Source organism: Triturus cristatus, chromosome 7 (genome assembly GCF_964204655.1).
Source record: "Triturus cristatus chromosome 7, aTriCri1.1, whole genome shotgun sequence".
NCBI lineage: Eukaryota > Metazoa > Chordata > Amphibia > Caudata > Salamandridae > Triturus > Triturus cristatus.
Window position 1 is genome coordinate 1,545,281,154 of NC_140590.1, and position 23,288 is coordinate 1,545,304,441.

The 23,288-nt window shown below is 45.4% G+C and overlaps 1 protein-coding gene across 5 annotated transcripts in view; it reads left to right on the forward strand.

Moving 5' to 3' along the window:
* The window catches only part of HNF4A (hepatocyte nuclear factor 4 alpha), a 572,114-nt gene that overhangs the window by 432,952 nt on the left and 115,874 nt on the right, over nucleotides 1–23,288 (forward strand). For 2 of the 5 annotated variants that reach the window (XM_085619323.1, XM_085619326.1), the window contains exon 1: nucleotides 21,388–21,648. The exons of 2 other annotated variants lie outside the window; for them this stretch is intronic. In XM_085619323.1, the coding sequence (XP_085475449.1) occupies nucleotides 21,528–21,648 (121 nt within the window). In that variant the 5' untranslated portion in view covers nucleotides 21,388–21,527. Of the gene's footprint in view, nucleotides 1–21,070; nucleotides 21,649–23,288 lie in introns of those variants that run through there. One more of the 5 variants, XM_085619325.1, reaches the window with a different exon arrangement.

A 23,288-nucleotide genomic window follows, 5' to 3' on the forward strand; every position in this document is an offset into this window, starting at 1 on the left:
TGTAGACACTTAGACGCTTGTACACGCACAGTCAGTATAGAATAGATTCTGTCCGAGAGTCCTCCTTTTTGGATAACATAGTTCTTTAAACATAGGATGTTAGATATGATTTGGGATTAGGTTGACTTGACCTCCCAGACTTCTCGTCTCCACATATAGAACTAAATGTCAAGTCCCCGTCACCCCCTAGTTACACGTCAAATTACACGTCATACTGCTGCGCGCGCATCCATGCCAAGTATTATCTTATAGATCCACCTATACATGACATCACAACCAATCATGTTCCTTTTTACTCATTATTACACCCATTTTCGGTTACGCAAACCAAACGTCAATGTCCTAATCAATTGTTACGCCTACTGTATTCACTTCATTACAATGTATGTATTATAAAAGTTACTGCTTGTCAATAAAGTATGTACTTCACTTCCTGAACCCCCGTGGTGATGGAACTTGAGGCATCCGATTATAATCGCTTATTGGAATAAAGCCCATTCCGAAACTCTAATATCACGGATTCTGCCTCTCATTTTACTGAGCTATTTTATAATGTTTCTGTACCAAATTCAGTCCCGGTAAAGGAGAAATATTTACCACACAGGGAAGGCATGGCTTGGCAGTTCGGGCTGGACTGTTCCCATGAGGCACAGGGTCAGACTGATTTGCATATGGCCATGTCTGAACTGGGGTGGCAGAGTGGGCTAAAGAATGGTGATGGATCAAACCCAGATCTGTTGACTGGGTGTGAGTGTTTGATTGGTTCTGATGCTCCGTCCATCACCACCCCCTTTTGTACTGCTTTGTTCGCCATAAGTTGGCAGGGTATGCTCAGACGTGAGTCCCTTGCTCACTTTGCCACTGGATTCAAGCAAGCCTGGCTGAAGACGGCTGAAATGCCAGAAACCGGTCCTAGGAAGCTTGTTTCTGGTCCAGGGAAGGCATGGCTTGGCAGTTCGGGCTGGACTGTTCCCATGAGGCACAGGGTCAGACTGATTTGCATATGGCCATGTCTGAACTGGGGTGGCAGAGTGGGCTAAAGAATGGTGATGGATCAAACCCAGATCTGTTGACTGGGTGTGAGTGTTTGATTGGTTCTGATGCTCCGTCCATCACCACCCCCTTTTGTACTGCTTTGTTCGCCATAAGTTGGCAGGGTATGCTCAGACGTGAGTCCCTTGCTCACTTTGCCACTGGATTCAAGCAAGCCTGGCTGAAGACGGCTGAAATGCCAGAAACCGGTCCTAGGATGCTTGTTTCTGGTCCAGGGAAGGCATGGCTTGGCAGTTCGGGCTGGACTGTTCCCATGAGGCACAGGGTCAGACTGATTTGCATATGGCCATGTCTGAACTGGGGTGGAAGAGTGGGCTAAAGAATGGTGATGGATCAAACCCAGATCTGTTGACTGGGTGTGAGTGTTTGATTGGTTCTGATGCTCCGTCCATCACCACCCCCTTTTGTACTGCTTTGTTCGCCATAAGTTGGCAGGGTATGCTCAGACGTGAGTCCCTTGCTCACTTTGCCACTGGATTCAAGCAAGCCTGGCTGAAGACGGCTGAAATGCCAGAAACCGGTCCTAGGAAGCTTGTTTCTGGTCCAGGGAAGGCATGGCTTGGCAGTTCGGGCTGGACTGTTCCCATGAGGCACAGGGTCAGACTAATTTGCATATGGCCATGTCTGAACTGGGGTGGCAGAGTGGGCTAAAGAATGGTGATGGATCAAACCCAGATCTGTTGACTGGGTGTGAGTGTTTGATTGGTTCTGATGCTCCGTCCATCACCACCCCCTTTTGTACTGCTTTGTTCGCCATAAGTTGGCAGGGTATGCTCAGACGTGAGTCCCTTGCTCACTTTGCCACTGGATTCAGGCAAGCCTGGCTGAAGACGGCTGAAATGCCAGAAACCGGTCCTAGGAAGCTTGTTTCTGGTCCAGGGAAGGCATGGCTTGGCAGTTCGGGCTGGACTGTTCCCATGAGGCACAGGGTCAGACTGATTTGCATATGGCCATGTCTGAACTGGGGTGGCAGAGTGGGCTAAAGAATGGTGATGGATCAAACCCAGATCTGTTGACTGGGTGTGAGTGTTTGATTGGTTCTGATGCTCCGTCCATCACCACCCCCTTTTGTACTGCTTTGTTCGCCATAAGTTGGCAGGGTATGCTCAGACGTGAGTCCCTTGCTCACTTTGCCACTGGATTCAAGCAAGCCTGGCTGAAGACGGCTGAAATGCCAGAAACCGGTCCTAGGAAGCTTGTTTCTGGTCCAGGGAAGGCATGGCTTGGCAGTTCGGGCTGGACTGTTCCCATGAGGCACAGGGTCAGACTAATTTGCATATGGCCATGTCTGAACTGGGGTGGCAGAGTGGGCTAAAGAATGGTGATGGATCAAACCCAGATCTGTTGACTGGGTGTGAGTGTTTGATTGGTTCTGATGCTCCGTCCATCACCACCCCCTTTTGTACTGCTTTGTTCGCCATAAGTTGGCAGGGTATGCTCAGACGTGAGTCCCTTGCTCACTTTGCCACTGGATTCAGGCAAGCCTGGCTGAAGACGGCTGAAATGCCAGAAACCGGTCCTAGGAAGCTTGTTTCTGGTCCAGGGAAGGCATGGCTTGGCAGTTCGGGCTGGACTGTTCCCATGAGGCACAGGGTCAGACTGATTTGCATATGGCCATGTCTGAACTGGGGTGGCAGAGTGGGCTAAAGAATGGTGATGGATCAAACTCAGATCTGTTGACTGGGTGTGAGTGTTTGATTGGTTCTGATGCTCCGTCCATCACCACCCCCTTTTGTACTGCTTTGTTCGCCATAAGTTGGCAGGGTATGCTCAGACGTGAGTCCCTTGCTCACTTTGCCACTGGATTCAAGCAAGCCTGGCTGAAGACGGCTGAAATGCCAGAAACCGGTCCTAGGAAGCTTGTTTCTGGTCCAGGGAAGGCATGGCTTGGCAGTTCGGGCTGGACTGTTCCCATGAGGCACAGGGTCAGACTGATTTGCATATGGCCATGTCTGAACTGGGGTGGCAGAGTGGGCTAAAGAATGGTGATGGATCAAACCCAGATCTGTTGACTGGGTGTGAGTGTTTGATTGGTTCTGATGCTCCGTCCATCACCACCCCCTTTTGTACTGCTTTGTTCGCCATAAGTTGGCAGGGTATGCTCAGACGTGAGTCCCTTGCTCACTTTGCCACTGGATTCAAGCAAGCCTGGCTGAAGACGGCTGAAATGCCAGAAACCGGTCCTAGGAAGCTTGTTTCTGGTCCAGGGAAGGCATGGCTTGGCAGTTCGGGCTGGACTGTTCCCATGAGGCACAGGGTCAGACTGATTTGCATATGGCCATGTCTGAACTGGGGTGGCAGAGTGGGCTAAAGAATGGTGATGGATCAAACCCAGATCTGTTGACTGGGTGTGAGTGTTTGATTGGTTCTGATGCTCCGTCCATCACCACCCCCTTTTGTACTGCTCCTGTGTCTTAGGCAATCCAGAGGATCTTGTCTAGATCACCTATTATAATCTATTTAGGAAACAGACCATACTAAAAAAAATCCAGGTCACACAAAGAAGAGCCTCTAGATTGCCAATCTATACTTCAGATTAAGTCATGCTTCCCCTGTCCTTGGGTCCTTTCGATGGCTTACTGTTCATGAAAGGGTGTTGTATAAGAACCTATGAATTGTGAATAGGCCCCTCTATGATACATAGGCGCTCTATGGTCAAGACTCTTACATTTGCATAGGTATCTCCTTTGATATCAGCCCAGCAAATTTCTGTGCTGGACATCAGCCATATCTTTAGAATTCCTTTTCTGCTGAATTGAAGTCTATTCCCTGTTGACACTCTTTCACAAGAAGTTGAAGAATGTTCTTTAAACAATCCCAGGGTTAGCTTTGTCTGAAGACTGTTTGTTATCTGTCTATTTGTTTTCCAGCACCAACAGATCCTACAATTGCTTTGTTCACTCAGGAAAAACACATTAACATAAAAACAGAGGATGCAGGGTATAGAGCTCTGTCAGCTTCCCACGAAATACGAACGGATAAAGTGAGAAACCCCAATATGTGCAAGCTAAGCACAGCTAAGAAATATAGGGGTATATGTACAATAAAATGTCGGAGTATGGTGTTACACCGAAATTGGTAATGCCGCGCTCCCACATTTTTTAAATGCAGGGATGCTCTGTATTCACAAAAATACAGCGCATCCCTGCGTTTCCCCTAGTGCTGGCGCTAAAAAAGCTGCCTAGCGCCTGCGCATGCACCCATGTGCCATGTTGCAAGGGTGCTGGCACTGCAGGGGCGATTGTTTATATGCAGGAAGGGACACCTTCTGCACTTAAACAATCTTTAAAGGCAATTTGCTGGTATAGAAAGAGCAAAATAAGAGGAGAAATTTATAATTTCTCCTCGTATTGCCATCCTAAAACCAGGTTTTACCTGGCCTTCGTTTTTGGCACTGCCCCATCCTTGTAAATGTGGGCCAGTGTCAAAAAGCAATGGGTGTTGCAGCGTAACATCCATTGCACACCCCTTTCACGCTAAGTGAAGCATGTAAAGGGGCCATATTTACAAGGCAGCGCTAAGCCACGTTAAGTGGCTTAATGCCGCTTTATGAATAAGGAGAAGGGGATATCGCCACCAGAACGTCATTAAAAGTGATGTTCTGGTGGTGATATCCCCTTGAAAATATGCCCCGTAGTTATTAAATCTGAACCTTATAACTGGACACAAAACACACATGTGTAAACACACATATACAAAACACAGTCTCAGTTGTGTGACTCAACCCTCCTCTTACATATGCCTATTTGGTGCCAAGGCAATTCGTAAGTGCCAGAGATTGTCATCAGCCTTGATTCAATAAGCCTGTGTCTTAATTCCCTGAGGTGGGATGCTTTCCGAGAAACAAGGAGCAGGATACTGAAAAGGCAAGGAAAAGTGAATTACAAAGAATTTGTCCACCATTGTCATGATAAATCAATAGCCTGGACAGAAAGGGCGTGAGAGGTGTTGCCAACAGAGATCTAAAAGTCAAGATGTAAGGAAAAATCATAGGTCCCTTGGTTTCTGTGTTTTTGGGGGTTGTTATGGAGGACAGAGGGCAACTTTTTGTCCATGTATATATAAGATGGGATTCCAGCTCTCTGCTGTGGGGTTGACCAGTCTGCGGTGGGTGTTGTATCACCAGAGATGATGTTAGGCATCCCCCTGCAGCATCACAGTAACACTGGATTCTGAGTGGTAAATCCTGTGATAAATACACAATGTAGGAGGTGAAGTAATAATGGCGCTCACAGGAGAAGAGACTAACGGAAGATATCAATGCTCAGGGAGAGTTGAAGAAGTGGAAAGGTTGGCTTCAAAGCGCTTTCAGACCCTCCCTGCAGTCAGCATTCACAGATAAGAAGTTGGAGGGGGAAAAGCAAAACTGCTAAAAAAAGAAGAGAAGGAGTTGGAGGAAAGTTGGGAGAGTGAAGAGCTATGGGAGAGGGGAGGGTTTCAAGGTGCTGATAAGGATTGCAGAAGTCAAAAGTAAAATATATGGATCCCAAAAGAAGAAATGGATGTAGGACTGGTAATGACTGTGCTCTCTGCAACCCGAGATCAGTATCAACTTTAATTTGCCTCAACTTTTATTAATATTATTTACTGATTAGCTCCATCAACATAAAATATAACATCCTTACAATTGCTATAATAACACAATTATACACAAATGAAACAACTCAAAATTCCTTCAGAAACTATGATCGCTAAAGCGGCGATAATGGGCATGATAATATGCCCTTGAGAATTCCCATAGAAACTTATTTTAACGATAATTTTAACGCCGTGCTTGATAATATGCCCCCAACTTTCCAAATCTACTTACTGCAGAGGACGGACCCTGATCATATACTTAATTGTTAATCTCATAGTACCTTATCAAAATACAGTTTGCACCTTTCCTTTGGTTACTCAAGCACACAGGCTTATACTGTTTTTCTTAACAATCCAGGTGTCTGTGACCTGGTTAGCAGTGATAATGGACATCAAATTATGATAAAGGAGCAAAAGTGATCTACCAGCTCTTAAAAAATATCATATGTCCATTCGGTTGGCCCAAAAATCATTCATTGCCATGTCCATTTCAGAAGCTGTGAACCGTCCCCATGAATTGTTCAAAGTAGTCAACTCTTTTCTTTCTCCTGGGGCTACTAAAACCATCCTTACCCCTTCTTTGGAACTTTGCAAGAGCCTCTCTGACTTCTTTTAGGAAAATTCAAGACATTTACGAACAATTTCTGGGAAAGAATATCAATACTCAAGCATCACCTGAAACTTTTTTCGGACCGCTATTGTCTAGCTTTACTTCTATTTCACTTGAGGAATCTGCAATTGTGCTTGTAAAGTGCAAGTCAAGCTCCCCTCTTGACCCCTGGCCCCCTGTCATCCTTAATCTTGCCGCACCTGTGGTGAACGTATGGTTGAAAAGCTGCTTAATGAATCTTCAGACCAGGCGCTGGTTCCCTCCAGCTCAAAACAAGCTCTTCTTCTCTCCTTACTGAAGAAGCCTTCTGCGCCGCCAAGATATTTGGCAACTTTAGACTTCTTTCTCTCCTGCCGGTTTCCGCTAAACTTCTTGAGAAGAATATAAACAGGCAGCTATCAAACTTTCTGGAATCAAACCACTTGCTACATGACTCTCAATCAGGGTTCCGGGCTGGATATAACATCTCAACGGCCCTACTTACTGAACTCCTGACTCTGCTTTGGGCACCACACCAGAAACGTGTAATTTTTATCAGGATACAGAGGGGAACTCTGGGTGGTAGAAAATTTGTGCCAGCACACTGACCCCACACAGAGATGTGAGGAAATGTGATATTTTTTAAGATGAATTTGAGGTCTGCAGGGGATTCTGGGTAAGAAAACTTTGGGGGATCCACACAGGTCACACCTCCTTGGACTACCCCGGGTGTCTAGTTTTCAGAAATGTCTGAATTTGGGAGGTTCACTTAGCTGGCCGCCATGTCCAGGAGCAAAAACCCAGGTACCCCCCTATCTATTACAGAACAACCTGTTTTTGCAATGGGGCTCCTGAATTTTGATCCCAGACTCGGCGGCCATCTAGAGAAATATACCAAACCCAGACAATTCCAAAAACTAGATACCCAGGGGAGTCCAGGGAGGTGTGGTTTGCATGGATCTCCTAGCGTTTTCTTACCCAGAATCCCATGCAAACCTCATGTTTTGCTACAAAAAATATTATTTTCTTATGTAAAGTCCAACACCTTCCCGACTGTTGCGTAGACTTGAGTTGGAATAGTAAATTAAACTATTCCATAATCCAGCACCCCCCAAAAGCAAGTCGTTATAATGAATTGAGTGCTGAACGAATTTGTGCAAAAGATGCGCTTGTTCTAATGACGGTGCTCCGAAGGCATGCATGCTAAGTGCATGCTGACTACCGTCATACCTTCATTGTGGAGACATCACAATTATCTATCACAAAACAACCTGGTTTTGCAAGGCGGGGCACCTGTGTTTTTGGTCAGCAGTAGTAAAGTGCTCAGAATTCTAAAGCCAAAAAAGAATCAGCAAAAACAGGAGGTAACAGCAAAAAAGTCAGCGGAAAGACTACCCTAAAGATGACTGGTTCAACAAGTGCCTAAAAGTACAAAGCACCAACTGTAGTTATCTAGTTGAGCTGGACAAGAACAAAGTCACAAGTTCAGGCTGACCACGATGGATCGCGGACTGGATACAGGTACTATGGGGCATATCAACAAGGGCTTTATCTCTGCTTTTTTGGCTTTAAAAGCCAAAAAAGCAGAGATAAAACTAGCACCCTATCAACAACAGGGTGCTAACATGCAAATTTGCATGTTGACACCCTTTTACTCTTCGCTTCCCCTTGCATCTCTAATGAGATGCAAAGGGGGCGTTCCAGAGTAAAATAATAGGAGAAATGTCGCTAAGCGACATTTCTCCTATTATCAAGAATATCGCTAACCCTGTTAGAGACAAAAAAAGCAGCGCTAACCGCGGTTAACACTGCTTTTTTACGTCTGGTATTTTTCTCACTTAGCCATGATATCCTATGGAAGGAGGATATCATGGCTAAGTTTGCCTGTCCCTATCAACAAGCTAACGTGAGATTATCGCTGGGTTTCCAGCGATAATCTCACGTTAGCCACTTAGCGTGAGGATTTTTATCGCTATTGAGATAAGCGTTGCTAATAGCACGCTATCTCAGCGATAAAAATCAACGCTAGCCGGCGATAATTATCCTGGCGCTAAGTGCGCTTAGCGATAATTATCGCCGGTTATTGTTGATATGCCCCTAAGTTGGGCCGGCTGAATAAAGTACCTTAAATCCTAGTTGCGGAGCATTGTGAGGATGTTGAGGATTACGTTGCACAGCAGCAGGTCTGATGAAAGTTAAAAGTACATGACCAACTTTACACTGCTCCTGCCCTATGGGCTATTTAGAGCCTACTCCAAGGGAGACTTTTGTCCTTGAAAAAAAGAAAGGCTTAGACATGGCAAAGGGTTTATTTTGCCAGGTCGGAAAGGAACACACAGGCTGAAGTGGCAGGCCTGAGACTGGATCAAAGGCTACTTAAGTGAGTAGCACCATTAGTGATGCGGGAACACTAGTAACATTTAATTTACAGACCCTGGGTACAAGTAGTACTACTTTTCTAGGGATTTACAAGTAAATTAAAGGAGCCAATTGGATGTAAGCCAATGTTACCATGTTTAAAGGACAAAGCACAAGCATTTTAGCATCGGTTAGCCGTGGTAAAGCTTGCATAGTCCTAAAAGCCAACCGAAATGGGGTTAGAAAACAGGAGGATGAAAGCAAAATCTTTGGTGGAGGGTGAAGTCCAACAGTAGGTACTCTACAATAATACCAAGGATCATCACAAAATGTAAAAAAATGGGCCCCTTTATCAGAGGAGACTATTATTGAAGGGACTGGTTCCAAATATTCCTACAAAATGATAAGGTTTAGCAACAATATACCAGGAATGTGTATCACCCTGCCAAGAATGCCCACAATATGTCACAAATTACTATTATCCGTTCGAGTTTATGGCAGTCATGGGCATCCAGACATCATGCCATTATGCCAAGGCACAATATGACATGAATGTGGACCATCATGCCAAGGATCCCTACAGTATGCCAGGAATTACTTGTAATATTCCAGAGGTTTGCCTCATCATGCAAGTGATGTCCGCATAGGCAACGGCAAATGATTCCAGGGGTGGACTAGGATGCCAGGGGCCAGGAGTCCAGTAAGGAAGGGCACTCCCAGCCTGACAGTCATCACATATGCCAAGTATACTCCCACATTTACAAACACACACTAGCAGACCCACAGAAATATACACCCACGCGCACATACACATGTGTATACACACACAGACAAGTGCATACCCCATAAATCAAGGTTTCTTTTACTTATATGTCTAATCTGACTCTAGAGGACTCCAGTTCTGGCTCCTGAACCTGGTTCATTCCATAAAGATTTGCTACTGCTCCACTATAGCAGACTCAGCGTGCAAACACACTGTGTGGTTGTCAGCTAAGGCCTGCAATATGACATATGGCTGTTCACATTTCTTGATGGTGTTGCAGATTCTGGGCTGTCAATCATTGTGTGAGTGTGAGGAACTGCCATTGATTGTCTGGCCTTTGGGACCTGAAGGGACATTATTCTGCTAGAGAGCTGAATTCAGTGATGTCTGCTCTCGGTCTCTAATAGAGCTCTTGTGCATCCAGCCCTCAGCAAACAGAAACTGTGGATGTGTGATAGGTCACAAGGTCCATCACTCTTGGGAAAGTTGATTTGCATCCCCGACAATCTGAAGATTTGGAGATGGGTAATTTCACCATACAACTCAAGACCCTGAGAATTACAGGTAGCATTTCTTCTGGGTCTACACTCCAAAGTCCTGATCACTAAGCCACCACAGATTAGCATTGGCACTTAAAACATGAGGTGCTGTACATTAGGCAATGTTTTTGTGGCATTTAGTTGACATTACATTACACAAAATAAAATGAGATATGAAGAACACTGTTAACAACTGTTAGGGCAATACAGTTGTTTTTTCTTTGTTGCAGCTCTGGACATCCAGTGATGTATCCAGAATCAGTTATTTTCGGATGGCAACTAAACCATTAGAATTTCAATGGTTTTCTAATTTTACACTATTATATCATTGGATTAGCCGGGAGTCATATGGAAGCAGAAACTAAGGGGATCTGTGAATCTGGGTGATGGGCATTGTGTTGATGGACTAGAAAAGAGTGACTCCATATGTGGTTCCGACAAAATGGCACAGAGGTGCTAGTTTCCAAAGGAAGGTTTCACTATCCTCCCAAAAAACATTCTGAAGACCTCACTAAGCCCTCAATGTACTCTTTGCTTCCCCAGTAGCCGGAGAAAAGTCTTAGGGCCGGGTAGGGGTTGCATGAACCCCCTTCCTTCTTCAGGATGAAGCACAGTTTAGCCACTGTGATCTGTGACCACAGTAACGTCTGAAGCTGTATCCCCAGAGTACCCATTCAGAGGTTAGTACCATAGTTGAAATGTCAATTTAGTGTCCTGATCAGAGCTTTCTGCTGCTTCGTTTGGAGTGAAGACAGGAGAAGAAGAGGAATGGGGTCATGAGATATTTTCCTGTTTCTTTGCTTTTAGTGATTGGATCAGATATTATATATATATATTTATATATATATTCACTGAAAAAACCATAGGTTTCAGGCCTGATATAGTTAGGAATTAGCATTTAAAAAACCTTACAAATTCACTGAAAAAACAATAGGTTTTAGGGGTGTTATAGTTAGCTGGACATTTCACTCGGACAAAACCATTGAAATTCCTCCGATATAGTTAGTTGTACTAACTACATCTCGCGCATCCGCAATCCACTGCTGATGATGTCGCATATTACATCATTCATGACATGGTCAGTGACATCACTGATGACATCTCAAATGACATCACTGATGACATCACTGATGACATCATCCAGTGAATGTGGTTTGGTTTGTTATTTAAATATGTATTATATATATATAGCAATTTGCACTGAAGAATGAGTGGATATATAAATATAAATATCTGGATGGAGGATTTAGTAGCAGTGTGATTGACTGTTTACTTCACTAATTTATAGTGTCTCACTAAATATATTGGATAGTGACTAAACTGTGTGAATATCTGTATCGCTTTGTCAGTTGTTGTGTAAACTGCTGCACCAGTTGGTTACTAGCTACTTGAAAGTCTATATTATTTATTGATTAGTTAACTGAGTATTTGTATGGGAGAGTGAATGTGTGTGTGGTTCGGTGGGGGGTGTGTGACTGCCCAAAGATGTGTGAATAGTTGATTCAGTAGGTATATGAAGTTAAAACTACATGTTATAACAGTTGTTTGGGTGAGTGAATATCTTTATGGGTGTGGCGATGAGCCAATATATGTCTCAATGGTACATGTCCAACAAACTAGGAAAATAAAAGCCAGTGTATGTGTCAGTTGTTGTATATAAATAAGTATACATAAGACTCAGTGATTGTATGAGTGACTGTATGGATAACTGTATACTTGTAATAGTGTTTTTATAACACACTAAGTATGAGTTATTATCTATATGAATAGATGAAGTGGTGTTTTTATAAGTGTATAGCTAAGTAAAAGTAAGTATGATCTATTGTTTGCATAATTAAGTAGGATGACTTCATTAGTGATTATGATGTGTGCTGGTGTGTAATGTCGATATAGGTGTATAAGTATATTTGATAGTGTTCTATTGATCATTGACAGCATGTATGAGTGAATCTATAGGTAAGTGATTAGATGTGTGTATAGATCTAGGAATCACTGAGTGGGTGTTTAGAAACTTGTATTGGTGTGTCAATGGTTTTAAATCTGGCACTCACTATTTTACAGTGAGTGATGAAAGGTTATACTAGTGTATGATGAGGTACATCTGATTGTCACGTGGATGATGTCATCAGTGATGTCATCAGTGATGTCATTTGAGATGTCATCAGTGATGTCACTGACCATGTCATGAATGATGTAATATGTGACATCATCAGCAGTGGATTGGGGCGCGCGAGATGTAGTTAGTACAACTAACTATATCGGAGGAATTTCAATGGTTTTGTCCGAGTGAAATGTCCAGCTAACTATAACACCCCTAAAACCTATTGTTTTTTCAGTGAATTTCTAAGGTTTTTTAAATGCTAACTCCTAACTATATCAGGCCTGAAACCTATGGTTTTTTCAGTGAATTTCAAAGGTTTTTTAAATGCTAATTCCTAACTATATCAGGCCTGAAACCTATGGTTTTTTCAGTGAATTTTTAATTAATGTATTAATTGCTATACTATGCGTCAGGGAGCTGCGTTGCAGAGCGTGTTCAGAGGTCACGCCCCTTTTTACAACACTCTGCAACGCAGCTCCGTGGCGCTTCCTGGAGGTACCTGGTGGGCTAGTTGGCCCCTAGGGAACCTCTGGATTGAAGAGGAATTAATTCCCCAACTTAAAATGCGCAACAGGGCGTGTTTGCACACATATCACCTCAGGCCCCGCCCCCTACCTTCACCACTGTGCAAACGCGCCCCGTGGCGTGTTTTAAGTTTGGGGATTCAGTCCCCTTGAATCCTGAGGTCCCCTGGCGGCCAACTTGCCCACCAGGTACCTCCAGTATGCGCCAGGGAGCTGCGTTGCAGAGAAATGTTTAGAGGCCACGCCCCTTTTTACAACACTCTGCAACGCAGCTCCGTGGCACTTACTGGAGGTACCTGGTGGGCTAGTTGGCCCCTAGGGGACCTCTCGATTGAAGAGGAATGAATACCCCAACTTAAAACGCGCCACAGGGCGTGTTTGCACAGTATCACCTCAGGCCCTGCCCCCTACCTTCACCACTGTGCAAACGTGCCCCGTGGCGCGTTTTAAGTTGGGGGATTAAGTCCCCTTGAATCCTGAGGTCCCCTAGCAGCCAACTAGGCCACCAGGTACCTCCAGTAAGCGCCACGGAGCTGCGTTGCAGAGAAGTGTAAAGAGGGGTGTGGCCTCATTACACCTCTCTGCAACGCAGCCCCCTGGCACATACTGGAGGTTCCTGGTGGGCTAGTTGGCCCCCAGGGACCCCCAGTATTCAAGGCGAATTAGTTCCCCCTCTGCAAATGCGCCAGGGGGCGCGTTTGCAGAGTGGTGTAAGGAGGGGGTGTGGCCTCCGGCCCGATCCCGGTCTTTTTTTTTTTTAGAAGGGGGGCTGTGTAGCCCCCCTTCTTTTTCCATTTTTTGGGCCCTGGGGATCCCATCCCCCAGGGCCTGCCCCCAATTTTTGTTTATACAAAAAGAAAATCGGGAAGGGGGCCGCGTGGCCCCCCTCCCGAGGCCATAATTTGCCCCAGGGACCCCAACCCCAGGGGCATGGCCCTTTTTTTAAAAAAAATTATATTTCTGCGTAGTCTCCTCTGGCCACTTTAAGGCCCTGGGGACCCCATCCCCCGGGGCCGGCCATTGTTTTTTTGGGGGGGGGTTTAATTGGGGAGGGGGCTGCGTGGCCCCCCCTCCCAGGCCACTTATGGCCCCGGGGACCCCATCCCCCGGGGCCTGGCCTCTGTTGGGGGCCGTGGGGGGGTCCCCAATCCCCCCACGGTCCCAGCCGGCTCCCCACGTCCTGCGGGAGCCGGCATTGCTTTTCCACATGGGGAGCAGCTAACATGCTGCTCCCCATGTGGAAAAGCAATAAGCTTTGCTTCATTGATGTGAGAGCAGGTTTCCATGCTCTCGCTTTAATGAAGCAAAGCAGTTTGCAATGACAGGGCGGGAGCCCCGAGGCTCCCGCCCTGTCATTGCACACTACAGTGTCCCGGGGGTGGGCACCCCGGGACACTGCAGGAGCCGGCCCTGGGGTTTCAGTGATGTTATAGTTAGTTGGACATTTCACTCGTACAAAACCATAGAAATTCCGCCGTTATAGTTAGTTCAGCTAACTATAACTCACGCCCCCGCAATGTACTGCTGAGGATGTCACATAATACATCATTCATGACATGGTCAGTGACATCACTGATGACATCTCAAATGACATCAGTGATGACATCATCCAGTGACTGTGTGTTTCTTTAAAGTTTAAATATGTATTATATATATGCCAAGGTGCATTGTAGAAGGAGTGGGTGTATAAGTGTCTGGATGGTGGATTTAGTAGGTGCGTGACTGACTGTTTAAGTGAGTGATTACATGTGTCTTACTGCATGCATGGGTTAGTTACTAAACTGTGCGAATGTCTGTATGAGTCTGTCTGTTGTTGTATAAGCTGCTGCATGGGTTGGTCAGTAGCTACATGAGTGTCTATATAGGTTATCGATTGGTTGCCTGAGTATTTGTATGGGTGCCTGAGTATGTCTGTGGGTGGGTGGGAGGTGTTTGACTCTGTGCATAGATGTTTGAGTGATTGTTTCACTGGGTGTATGGGTTCAAGAGTGCATGTGGAAACAGCTGTATGGGTGGGTGAGTGTGTGTATGGGTGTGTTGGTGAGTGAATGGATGTCTCAGTGGTACATGTCCAAGTAACTACATATGTAAAAGGCAGTGTATGTGAGAGTTGGAGTATATAAATGACTATACATGAGAGTCAGTGATTGTGATAGTGGCTGTATGGATGAGTGTGTACTTGTATCAGTGATTGTTTAAGGGAGTAAGTATGTGTTTATATCTGTTTGAATAAGTGATGTGGTATGTGTATAACTGTGTAGGTCAGTAAATGGAAGTGTGATTGATTCTTTGCATGACTGACTATGGTATGTGAGTACCTCTGGATGAGTGGTGGTGTGTGAGTGTCTGTATAGGTGTATTAGTGCATATCATAGTGTTGCATTGATGAGTGACTGCATGTATGAGTGATTGTATGGGTTTATGAGTGGGTGTGTGTTTAGACCTAGGAATCAGTGAGTGCGTATGTAGTAACTGGTATTGTTGTGTTGATGGTTTTGAAAATGGTAGTCTGTATTTTACAGTGGGTGTATCAAAGGTTATATTAGAGTGTGAGGAGGTGCATCAGATTTTCATGTGGATGATGTCATCAGTGATGTCATTTGAGATGTCATCAGTGATGTCACTGTCCATGTCGGTAATATGTGATGTCATCCGCAGTGCATTGCGGGGGCGCGAGTTATATAGTTAGCTGAACTAACTATAACGGCAGAATTTCTATGGTTTTGTACGAGTGAAATGTCCAACTAACTATAACGTCCCTGAAACCTATGTTTTTTCCATGAATTTCTAAGGATTTTTGAATGCTAATTTCTAACTATAAAGGGCCTAAAACCTATGGTTTTTTCAGTGAATTTCAATGGTTTTTTAAATGAAAATTTCTAATTATAATGTGCCTCAATCCTATGTTTTTTTCAGTGAATTTCCAAGGATTTATAAATGCTAATTTATAACTATAACATCCCTATTAAGTCACCTTGAATCCTGAAGGTCCCTGGTGGCCAAGTAGCCCACCAGGTACCTTCAGTAAGTGCCACAGAGCTGCGTTGCAGAGAGGTGTTCCTAGGCCACGCACCTTTTTACACCACGCTGCAAACTCAGCTTCTGGCACACTGCTGCTCGGACGATGAAGTCCACTTGTGTCCTGCAAGAGGACCTCATCGCCCCATCAGCAGTGCACCACAAGCCGGGTTTGTCATATCAGGCCCCGCCCCCTCCCTGCACCACTGTGCAAACACGCCCCCTAGTGCATTGTAAGTTAGGGGATTAAGTCCCCTTGAATCCTGAGGGTACCTGGGGGCCAACTAGCCCACCAGGTACCTCCGGTATGCGCCACAGAGCTGACTTGCAGAGAACTGTTTGGAGGCCACGCCCCTTTTTACGCCATGCTGCAAATGCTGCTTCTGGCCCACTGCTGCTCGGAGGATGAAGTCCACTTGTATCCTGAGGTCCTCAGGACACAAGACGACCTCATCGCCCCACCAGCAGTGCACCAGAAGCTGCGTTTGCAGAGTGGTGTAAAAAGGGGCGCGGCCTCAGACCACCTCTCTGCAACGCAGCTCTGTTGCACTTACTGGAGGTACCTGGTGGGCTAGTTGGCCCCCAGTGACCCTCAGGATTGAAGGGGACTTAATCGGGAAGGGGCAGCGTGGCCCCCTCCTGAGGCCATTATTGGCCCCGGGGACCCCATCCCCCGGAGCTGTGCCGCTTTATTTTATTTTTTATTTATTTATTTTAATCGGAAAGGGGGGCCGCGTGGCCCCCCTCCCGGGCCACTTCTGACCCCGGGGACCCCATCCCCGGGGTCAGAAGTGTGGCTCACTGGTTAGAGTAGGCAGACCTGGAAGCAGAGGTCAGCCCGGGACCAGGGTTCAATTCCCGGCTTGGCTGGGTCTTGAGTCCATAAATTGTCCATGGACTCAATAATTCTCGCTCCAGTGCATACTCGATTCATGGGTTCACACTCTGCGACTCTGGGCAATAGCTTGCTTAATCTCCACAATGGCCCCTCGCAGCGGGATGCCTGGCTTTCACCTTGTGGATGCCCTGCTGGGTTATCTCACAGGGGAATACCAGGACGGGTTCCCTAAGCAAGCGCTTAGAGACCGGTTGGTGATTTGCGCTATATAAATATCTGTACATTTACATTTACATTTACATCCCCTGGGGTCGGCCCTTTCCGTTGGGGACCGTGGGGGGAGCCCCAATGCACCAATGTCCCGCCGGCTCCCCGCGCCCTGCGGAAGCCAGCATTGCTTTTCCACAAGGGGAGCTGCTGACATGCAGCTCCCCTTGTGGAAAAGCAATCCTGCTTTGCTTCATTGAAGCGAGAGCAGGTTTTCCTGCTCTCGCTTCAATGAAGCAAAGCAGAGTTTCCTATGACAGGGCGGGAGCCGCACGGCTCCCGCCCTGCCATAACAACGGGCAGTGTCCCGGGGCTGTGCACCCCAGGACACTGCAGAAGCCGGCCCTGTGGGGTGGCAGTCCCCAGGGCCATCAAGGGCTCCAGGAGGGTGGCCGCGCGCCCCCTCCCAATGTTAGCAAAGCCCCGGGGAGGTGGTGGTCCCCCGTGTAGTAGAGTAGAATCTGCTTCTTATAGTTACTCCCACTTTTTGCTTATGTGAGACTGTTTTCAACTTAGTCTGACTGGGATCCTGCTATCCAGGACCCCAGTTTAGCTGCTTTCTCCTCTATATTGATTGCATGTACTTTAAGTACACTCCAGATTGGATTCTGGGGTACCCTCATAAGTCCCTAGTATATGGTATACTATGTACCCAGGGCATAAGTACCCCAGAGGCCTCCCAGTGGCTGCAGCATGTATTGTGCCACCCCTGAGAGACCATTCAAAATAACACCACAGGCCTTCTACAGCAGCCTGTGTAAGGTGGTGCATTCACCCCTTACTTAGATATAGGTTCACTATATCTATCCTATATCACTGCACATATAAACCTATCAGTCACCCCTATAGCAGGCCTAATCAATCCTGAAGGCAGGGTGCTGGGTTTTATGTGAGAGGGTGCACCTGCATGAGCAGAGCCCCTCTGCAGCCTTCGGAACCTATATTCCGAGGTTGTTTGTGATGCAGCCCACCATATATACTTAAGTGCATTTTAACCTCGCGGTAAATGCTAACTTTAAAACCGCTGCATGGAAACATGTTGTGTTTGGTGTCAAACACCTTGGAATCATACCTCCCCACCAGTAACTGGCGGGGGAGGTATGATTCCACTCTCCTACAGGGAAAAATATGACAACACCGGTACACCCGGTACCAGCTTTCTCGACCCTGGCATCACAAAATGGATGCTGCCAGCCACAGAAATGAGTCTACCCTCCTGCTGCTGAGCCAAGCTCAAGTAGGGGAAGGCTTGACAATAGGTTTCCTGACACAAGGAGGTGTGACCACCTCCCAGACAGGCTTTAGTGTATTGGGGCTGGGTGGGTGCACTCTGAGAGTGCTTTGATGTCTGCACTGGGGGCACATGTGATGTCCCTGTGCATAGTCCAGCTCAAACCGGTTGCAGTAGCCATTTGCTCCTTCTCTGGCGCGAAACTGGACAAAGGACATGGGTGTGGCCACCCATCTGTCCTGACCCTCCCATAGGTGGGTCCCCAGAGTTTGTCCCACCCCTTCCTTGGGTATAAAGTAGGAACCCTTGACTACAGGACTTTAGATTTTACCTGGACTAAACTCTGCTACAGAAACCAAGTACTTTGACGATCTGCACAATGCTGGATGACTGAAGAATCTCCCTTGGAGTAAAGGAGTTACTCCTCTGCAAGGCAGGCACCTAAAACGCATCTGACCGGTTTGCATCTCCCGAGCTCCTGAGGACTCCGAATATTTCTGCAACACAGGAGGTGGGTTTCCGAGGTCTCTGAGGTTGATCTGTGCTATCAGCAATTCTGAGGCCTGTATCCCTCGTGGGGACCGTGCAACCCGAACCCCCTGTGCACCGCGTACATTTGCAGCAGCATATGCTTTTTGGCATCCCCTGGGGCTGTGCTTTGGGCTACTTGTAGTCCTGACCCCAAGCAGTAATTCCACTGAAGATTTCCGGCCTACACTCCACTAGTGTCCCGTGGGCTGGTATGTTGTTATTCAACTTGAGGTCCCTCTGCGATCCCTGGTCCGTCGACCTGTGGGTCCCTGTGAAGGTAACTTTGACTTTCCATGGGCTTCCCTGGTTGCTCCGGACATGCCCTGACTCTCCATAGCTTGGAGAGTCCCCAGGACCTTGCTGGTCCTCACCAAAGCATCTTTCCTCTGCCCACATGGGTTGCAGTTGCCAAGGCTTGTTGGTGTTCAATTCCGGACACTGACCCCCCAGCACTCGACATCCTTTGTGGGACAGCTCACCTCCGGACTTTGGTTGTCGTCGACATCTCCTGGTCTCTGTGGCTGCAGAGTCAAGCTTCACCTCTTCTCACCTGAAACACCTGACATCGGTGGGCATTCGTCCATCGTGCCCCTGATCACTCTGAAGTGACCCAGACTCTGTCCCCTCTGCTGTCAGGTTCTTCTCTGCTCCGATCCAGGCTTGGATCACACCAGACACTTTTCATCTCCACGGCAGTAGCACTTTTCCGCATCACGCCATTGAAAACTACGAAGGTTTCCGAACATCACTTGACCCCTATGAACCGGCTCCTCTGGGATAGGTAACACAGGTATTTCGGGACTCTCAAGGGTGCTGGCCTTAGAACCTTCTATGTCCTCTTCGAAGTGTCCTTAATCTTTAAAATTCCAACCGCAACTTTTTCCATAGAGTTGTACGGAACTCGTGTCTGTGTTCTCACACCGCACCCGTCCTCCATGGGTCCCCTGTGTCACTATCTTGGGTGGTTCCTTGGGGTCCCAGCGATTCTATATACTGTAGGCACTGTGTCTAGTCAAGTCGTGGTTGTTATGCCACTTTCTTAGTTTATGGTTTTGCCCCTAGAGTCCACTGGGTATTGTGCTATTTACTGTCGTTCTAGTGATTTAATATTGTGTGCTTTGTTCTCAAATCTCATAAAGAGGTTAGTAGAGAGTGTTTAGTATTAAATACATATATTTTATATATTCCTTGTGTGGTTCTCCTTTCATTTGGTCATTCAGGAGGTTATATACTGGTAAAACAAGCTGCTTTACATTCCTTCGAGACTTACCCTGAAGGCTGCTCTCCATAGCTACCACTAGGATAGCTTTAAATAAAGGTTGTCGTTAACCTAATCATCAATAAGGGTTGTTTGGACTGGTACTTGGTCGGCTTTATTTACAATAATATTGCCATTATCGTTGATTTTTCGCATAAGTTTATAAGTTTAGAGTACTGTATTTCGGAATAGCTCCTATCTTCATTTCTTTGTGCAATAGTCCGATTAAGCTCTTTTAGATCATCAATCACGCGATCACTAAAAATGTCTATTGCATCTTTGGGCATGAGGGGAATGAAAGTTGAAGGTGGACGAAATGGACTCGCTGCTGCATTCCCATTTATAATGCTCACTTGTTGAAGCTCTTTTAGGGTGTCTAGAGCGGCCTCCTCAGTGTGCCCTGCCAATGTATACAAAGATCCAAGTGTGGAAATATCTGCTGCTTGGAGATTCTTACTCGGTTGATTTTCTGCAATGATGGTAGCAGCCGATTCACCTGCTTTGTTAAGTTTAAAATCCTTAATCAATTTTAATTTTCTTATGAATTTGAACACATCTGTGCGAGATTGCACATATTTGAATACAAACACACACACGCACACGCACGCACACACACAAACACATATTTAATCCATTTACCGGAAACGCAGTAGGGTGATTAAAATACCTAAAAAACGTACAGGAAAAACACTGGTCCTGAAAACAAAATGATAGCCACAAAAGGAAAGAAATATTAATCAGACTTAGATCTGGGTGAAAATAAACAGCGACCTGATAGGCAGGCAGCTGTAGTCTGGGCGAGATAGCTTTACGTCAGCAGGTGCTGCAGTACTTAATTTGAATAAAAATAATAATAATATTTGCAGGACCCCAGAGTTGTTCTTTGGAGCCTGCCACCGGTACTGTGGAATGCCAGAGATGGAGAGTACTAAGTCTGCCTGGTCTTGATTCCACCTCATGCTTCTTTCTTACACCACCCTGCACCTCTTGTCTCTTTATCTCATCCTTGCAGGTTGTTTGCATCCTTATTTTCTCTGTTTGCCATTGTTTTACCATCTTTTTCTTCCTCCTTTGTCCACCCTTTTCTGCCTCTCTCTCTCTTTTGATTTAGACCTACGTATGATGATGAAAAGTCCCGTTTCCCAGAACACGAGAGCCTGTGCCTCGTACCGGCAAACACTGGTACAAATTAAGTTACACTTAGGCATGTGTTGTCGAAAGCCACTGGATCCCATTTATGGATCTCTTTCTCCTCCAAACATGGGGGCATCAGGTCCATTTTCCCTTGGGTGTAGTGGGGCCCACAGCACGCTTGCTACACACTGGCACTAGTGCTAAAAATGCTAATTAGCTCTAGATAACACCAGGCTCAGAGACTGTAAAGATTGTTTACCTGGCACTCCTGTGGCATCACTTTCCATTGTGATGATGGTGGAAGATTGTCTCGCTTGTGCTGCCTTGAAGATCGCCTTTGCTAACAGCGAACAATAAAGAGCGGGGTTAAAGCCCCAGAGCTCCCTTTAAATTATATATTTTTTTAAAACATAACTGAGCCAGGAGGGCACTGACCTACCCAGTAGCGGAAACTGGCAAAGTGTGTGCAATTATGTAATAAATAGTCAACAAAATCAGTGCAGCTCTACCTTAAAAGAGTATTTGCCATGTACATCAACCAGGAGGGGTGATTAAACATTAACTCGCCCAGGCCTCCACCCCTGAGCCCAGAGAGTATAGGCCTTGAAGCTAAACTAATCCTGCCAGAGGAATCTCTCAAATTAAGGACAGCAGAGAGGGGACGGGCCAGCGCGGAGGCAGTGGAGGTTTGGAGGGCCAATAACCTCAGACAAGGGACTGGCTGGGACCTGGGCGCTGTTTGCTGATGATAATGCGGCTTTCGAAAGCCCTGCTAGACATGGAGATGGCAGACTACAGCGAGGCCTTGGACCCAGCCTACACCACCCTGGAGTTCGAAAACATGCAAGTACTAGCCATGGGCAACGGTAAGTCTGGGCACTACAGTTAAACCTTACTTGCTATTGTTTTACATTTTTTAGAAGTTTGGAAAGCGCTGTGTGTCCCCTTTTGATTACTTCGGGCCACTACTTGCTAAGTTGTAGATTTCGCCTATTTTTTTTTTATAAGCACATTTGCTTGTTCTTATATTAGTTAATGTAGCTGTTTAATGGTTTGAGCTATACAGTATTATTATATGATAATATAGCCAATATAATTCAGAAAGCCCAGACTGTGGAAAGAGTTTCATGTGAATCAAATATATATAGAATGTCAATTGTATAGAGTGCGTGTGACAGGATTGGATTGCCTTGTTATGTGAACAGCTAATTTATATTTTTTAATATTTATTTAGCTTTTTTTAAATTATGCTAGAATCATGTATATGTCTGTAGTGTTCACTGAGGTAAAGGAGTGTAACATCTTAGATGTCGTAGAAATTAACAGTTAACTTTAACATCTTAAGAGATAGGCCACATTTTACCAAAGGTGTGCAGAAAAACAGAAGAATTGTATTCTATAGGACTGTGCTAAGATTTAAAGCTTTCCATGCCGGTGAAACAGCGCGTTGCCATTTCCCACGTTGCTCTACACCCAGTGTTATTCCTATTTGTTCATTTTAAAAAGTATCATCACAGTGCTGATGTCGGGGTATATATTTGTTGGGTATGAACAACCTCAACTTTCTAACACTGCAATTCAGTTTTGCTCTGCATATAAAGAGCATTTCGATAAATGTACATATGGAAACTAAATACAGTACTATGTACTTTGTGACAAAAATACTTTGTGTGAGATTACTCCTCTTACCCTGATACATCAGTTCACAATTGCGATCCAACATGTTCACTAGTGTTATTTTGCCCCAACATTTCCAGATTACATAGTTTGTTCTAGTGAGGTTTCACTTTTTTAAACACACTTTCACTAACACACACGTGCAAAACCATGACATTTCACACTGGTTAGCCCTTCAAAATATCGTGGAAATGTTGGTGCACAATTGCACTGGCATGAGTATACAATCCATGTAAAACAGAATCTCAACGCAAAAATGCACTGACACCAGTCAAGTAATCTAGACCTGTATTGGAAACTGGAAATTGACTATATTTTACACTGTTGTGATTAATCGAGCTATGTGCTTAAAGAGTCAATTGTCTTAGTACCAGGTGTGTGGAATGTGTGTATAACTATTTGTGAACTGATGATTTTTCTGGTGTTGTAAAAGTGATTCTAGGAATGTCAGCAAGTTCTTTCAAGCCCATACACACATCAGTTGGGTAATTTCTCTGTTGTGATCAGCTTCTTAGCTACTAATGACTGGTTCAATTCCTGGCTGGGCCCATCAAGCCTGTCATTCTTCACAGGCAGATAAAATAAGTAAAACTGAGTCGGAAAATATTAATAGTTACTCCGAAAATCTTTCAACCTGAAGAAGGGGTAATTGAACCCTGATACGCAATGAATGTTGAAATTATGTTTATTTCATAAGAATTAAACATTCATGTGATTATCAAAATGAAATATAATTTCTGTATATTTGAGGAACAAATTAAAAAATATAAGTGCAAGAAATTGAATAAACTGCCAATGTGAATAGATATGGTTATGCACTTTAAAAAAA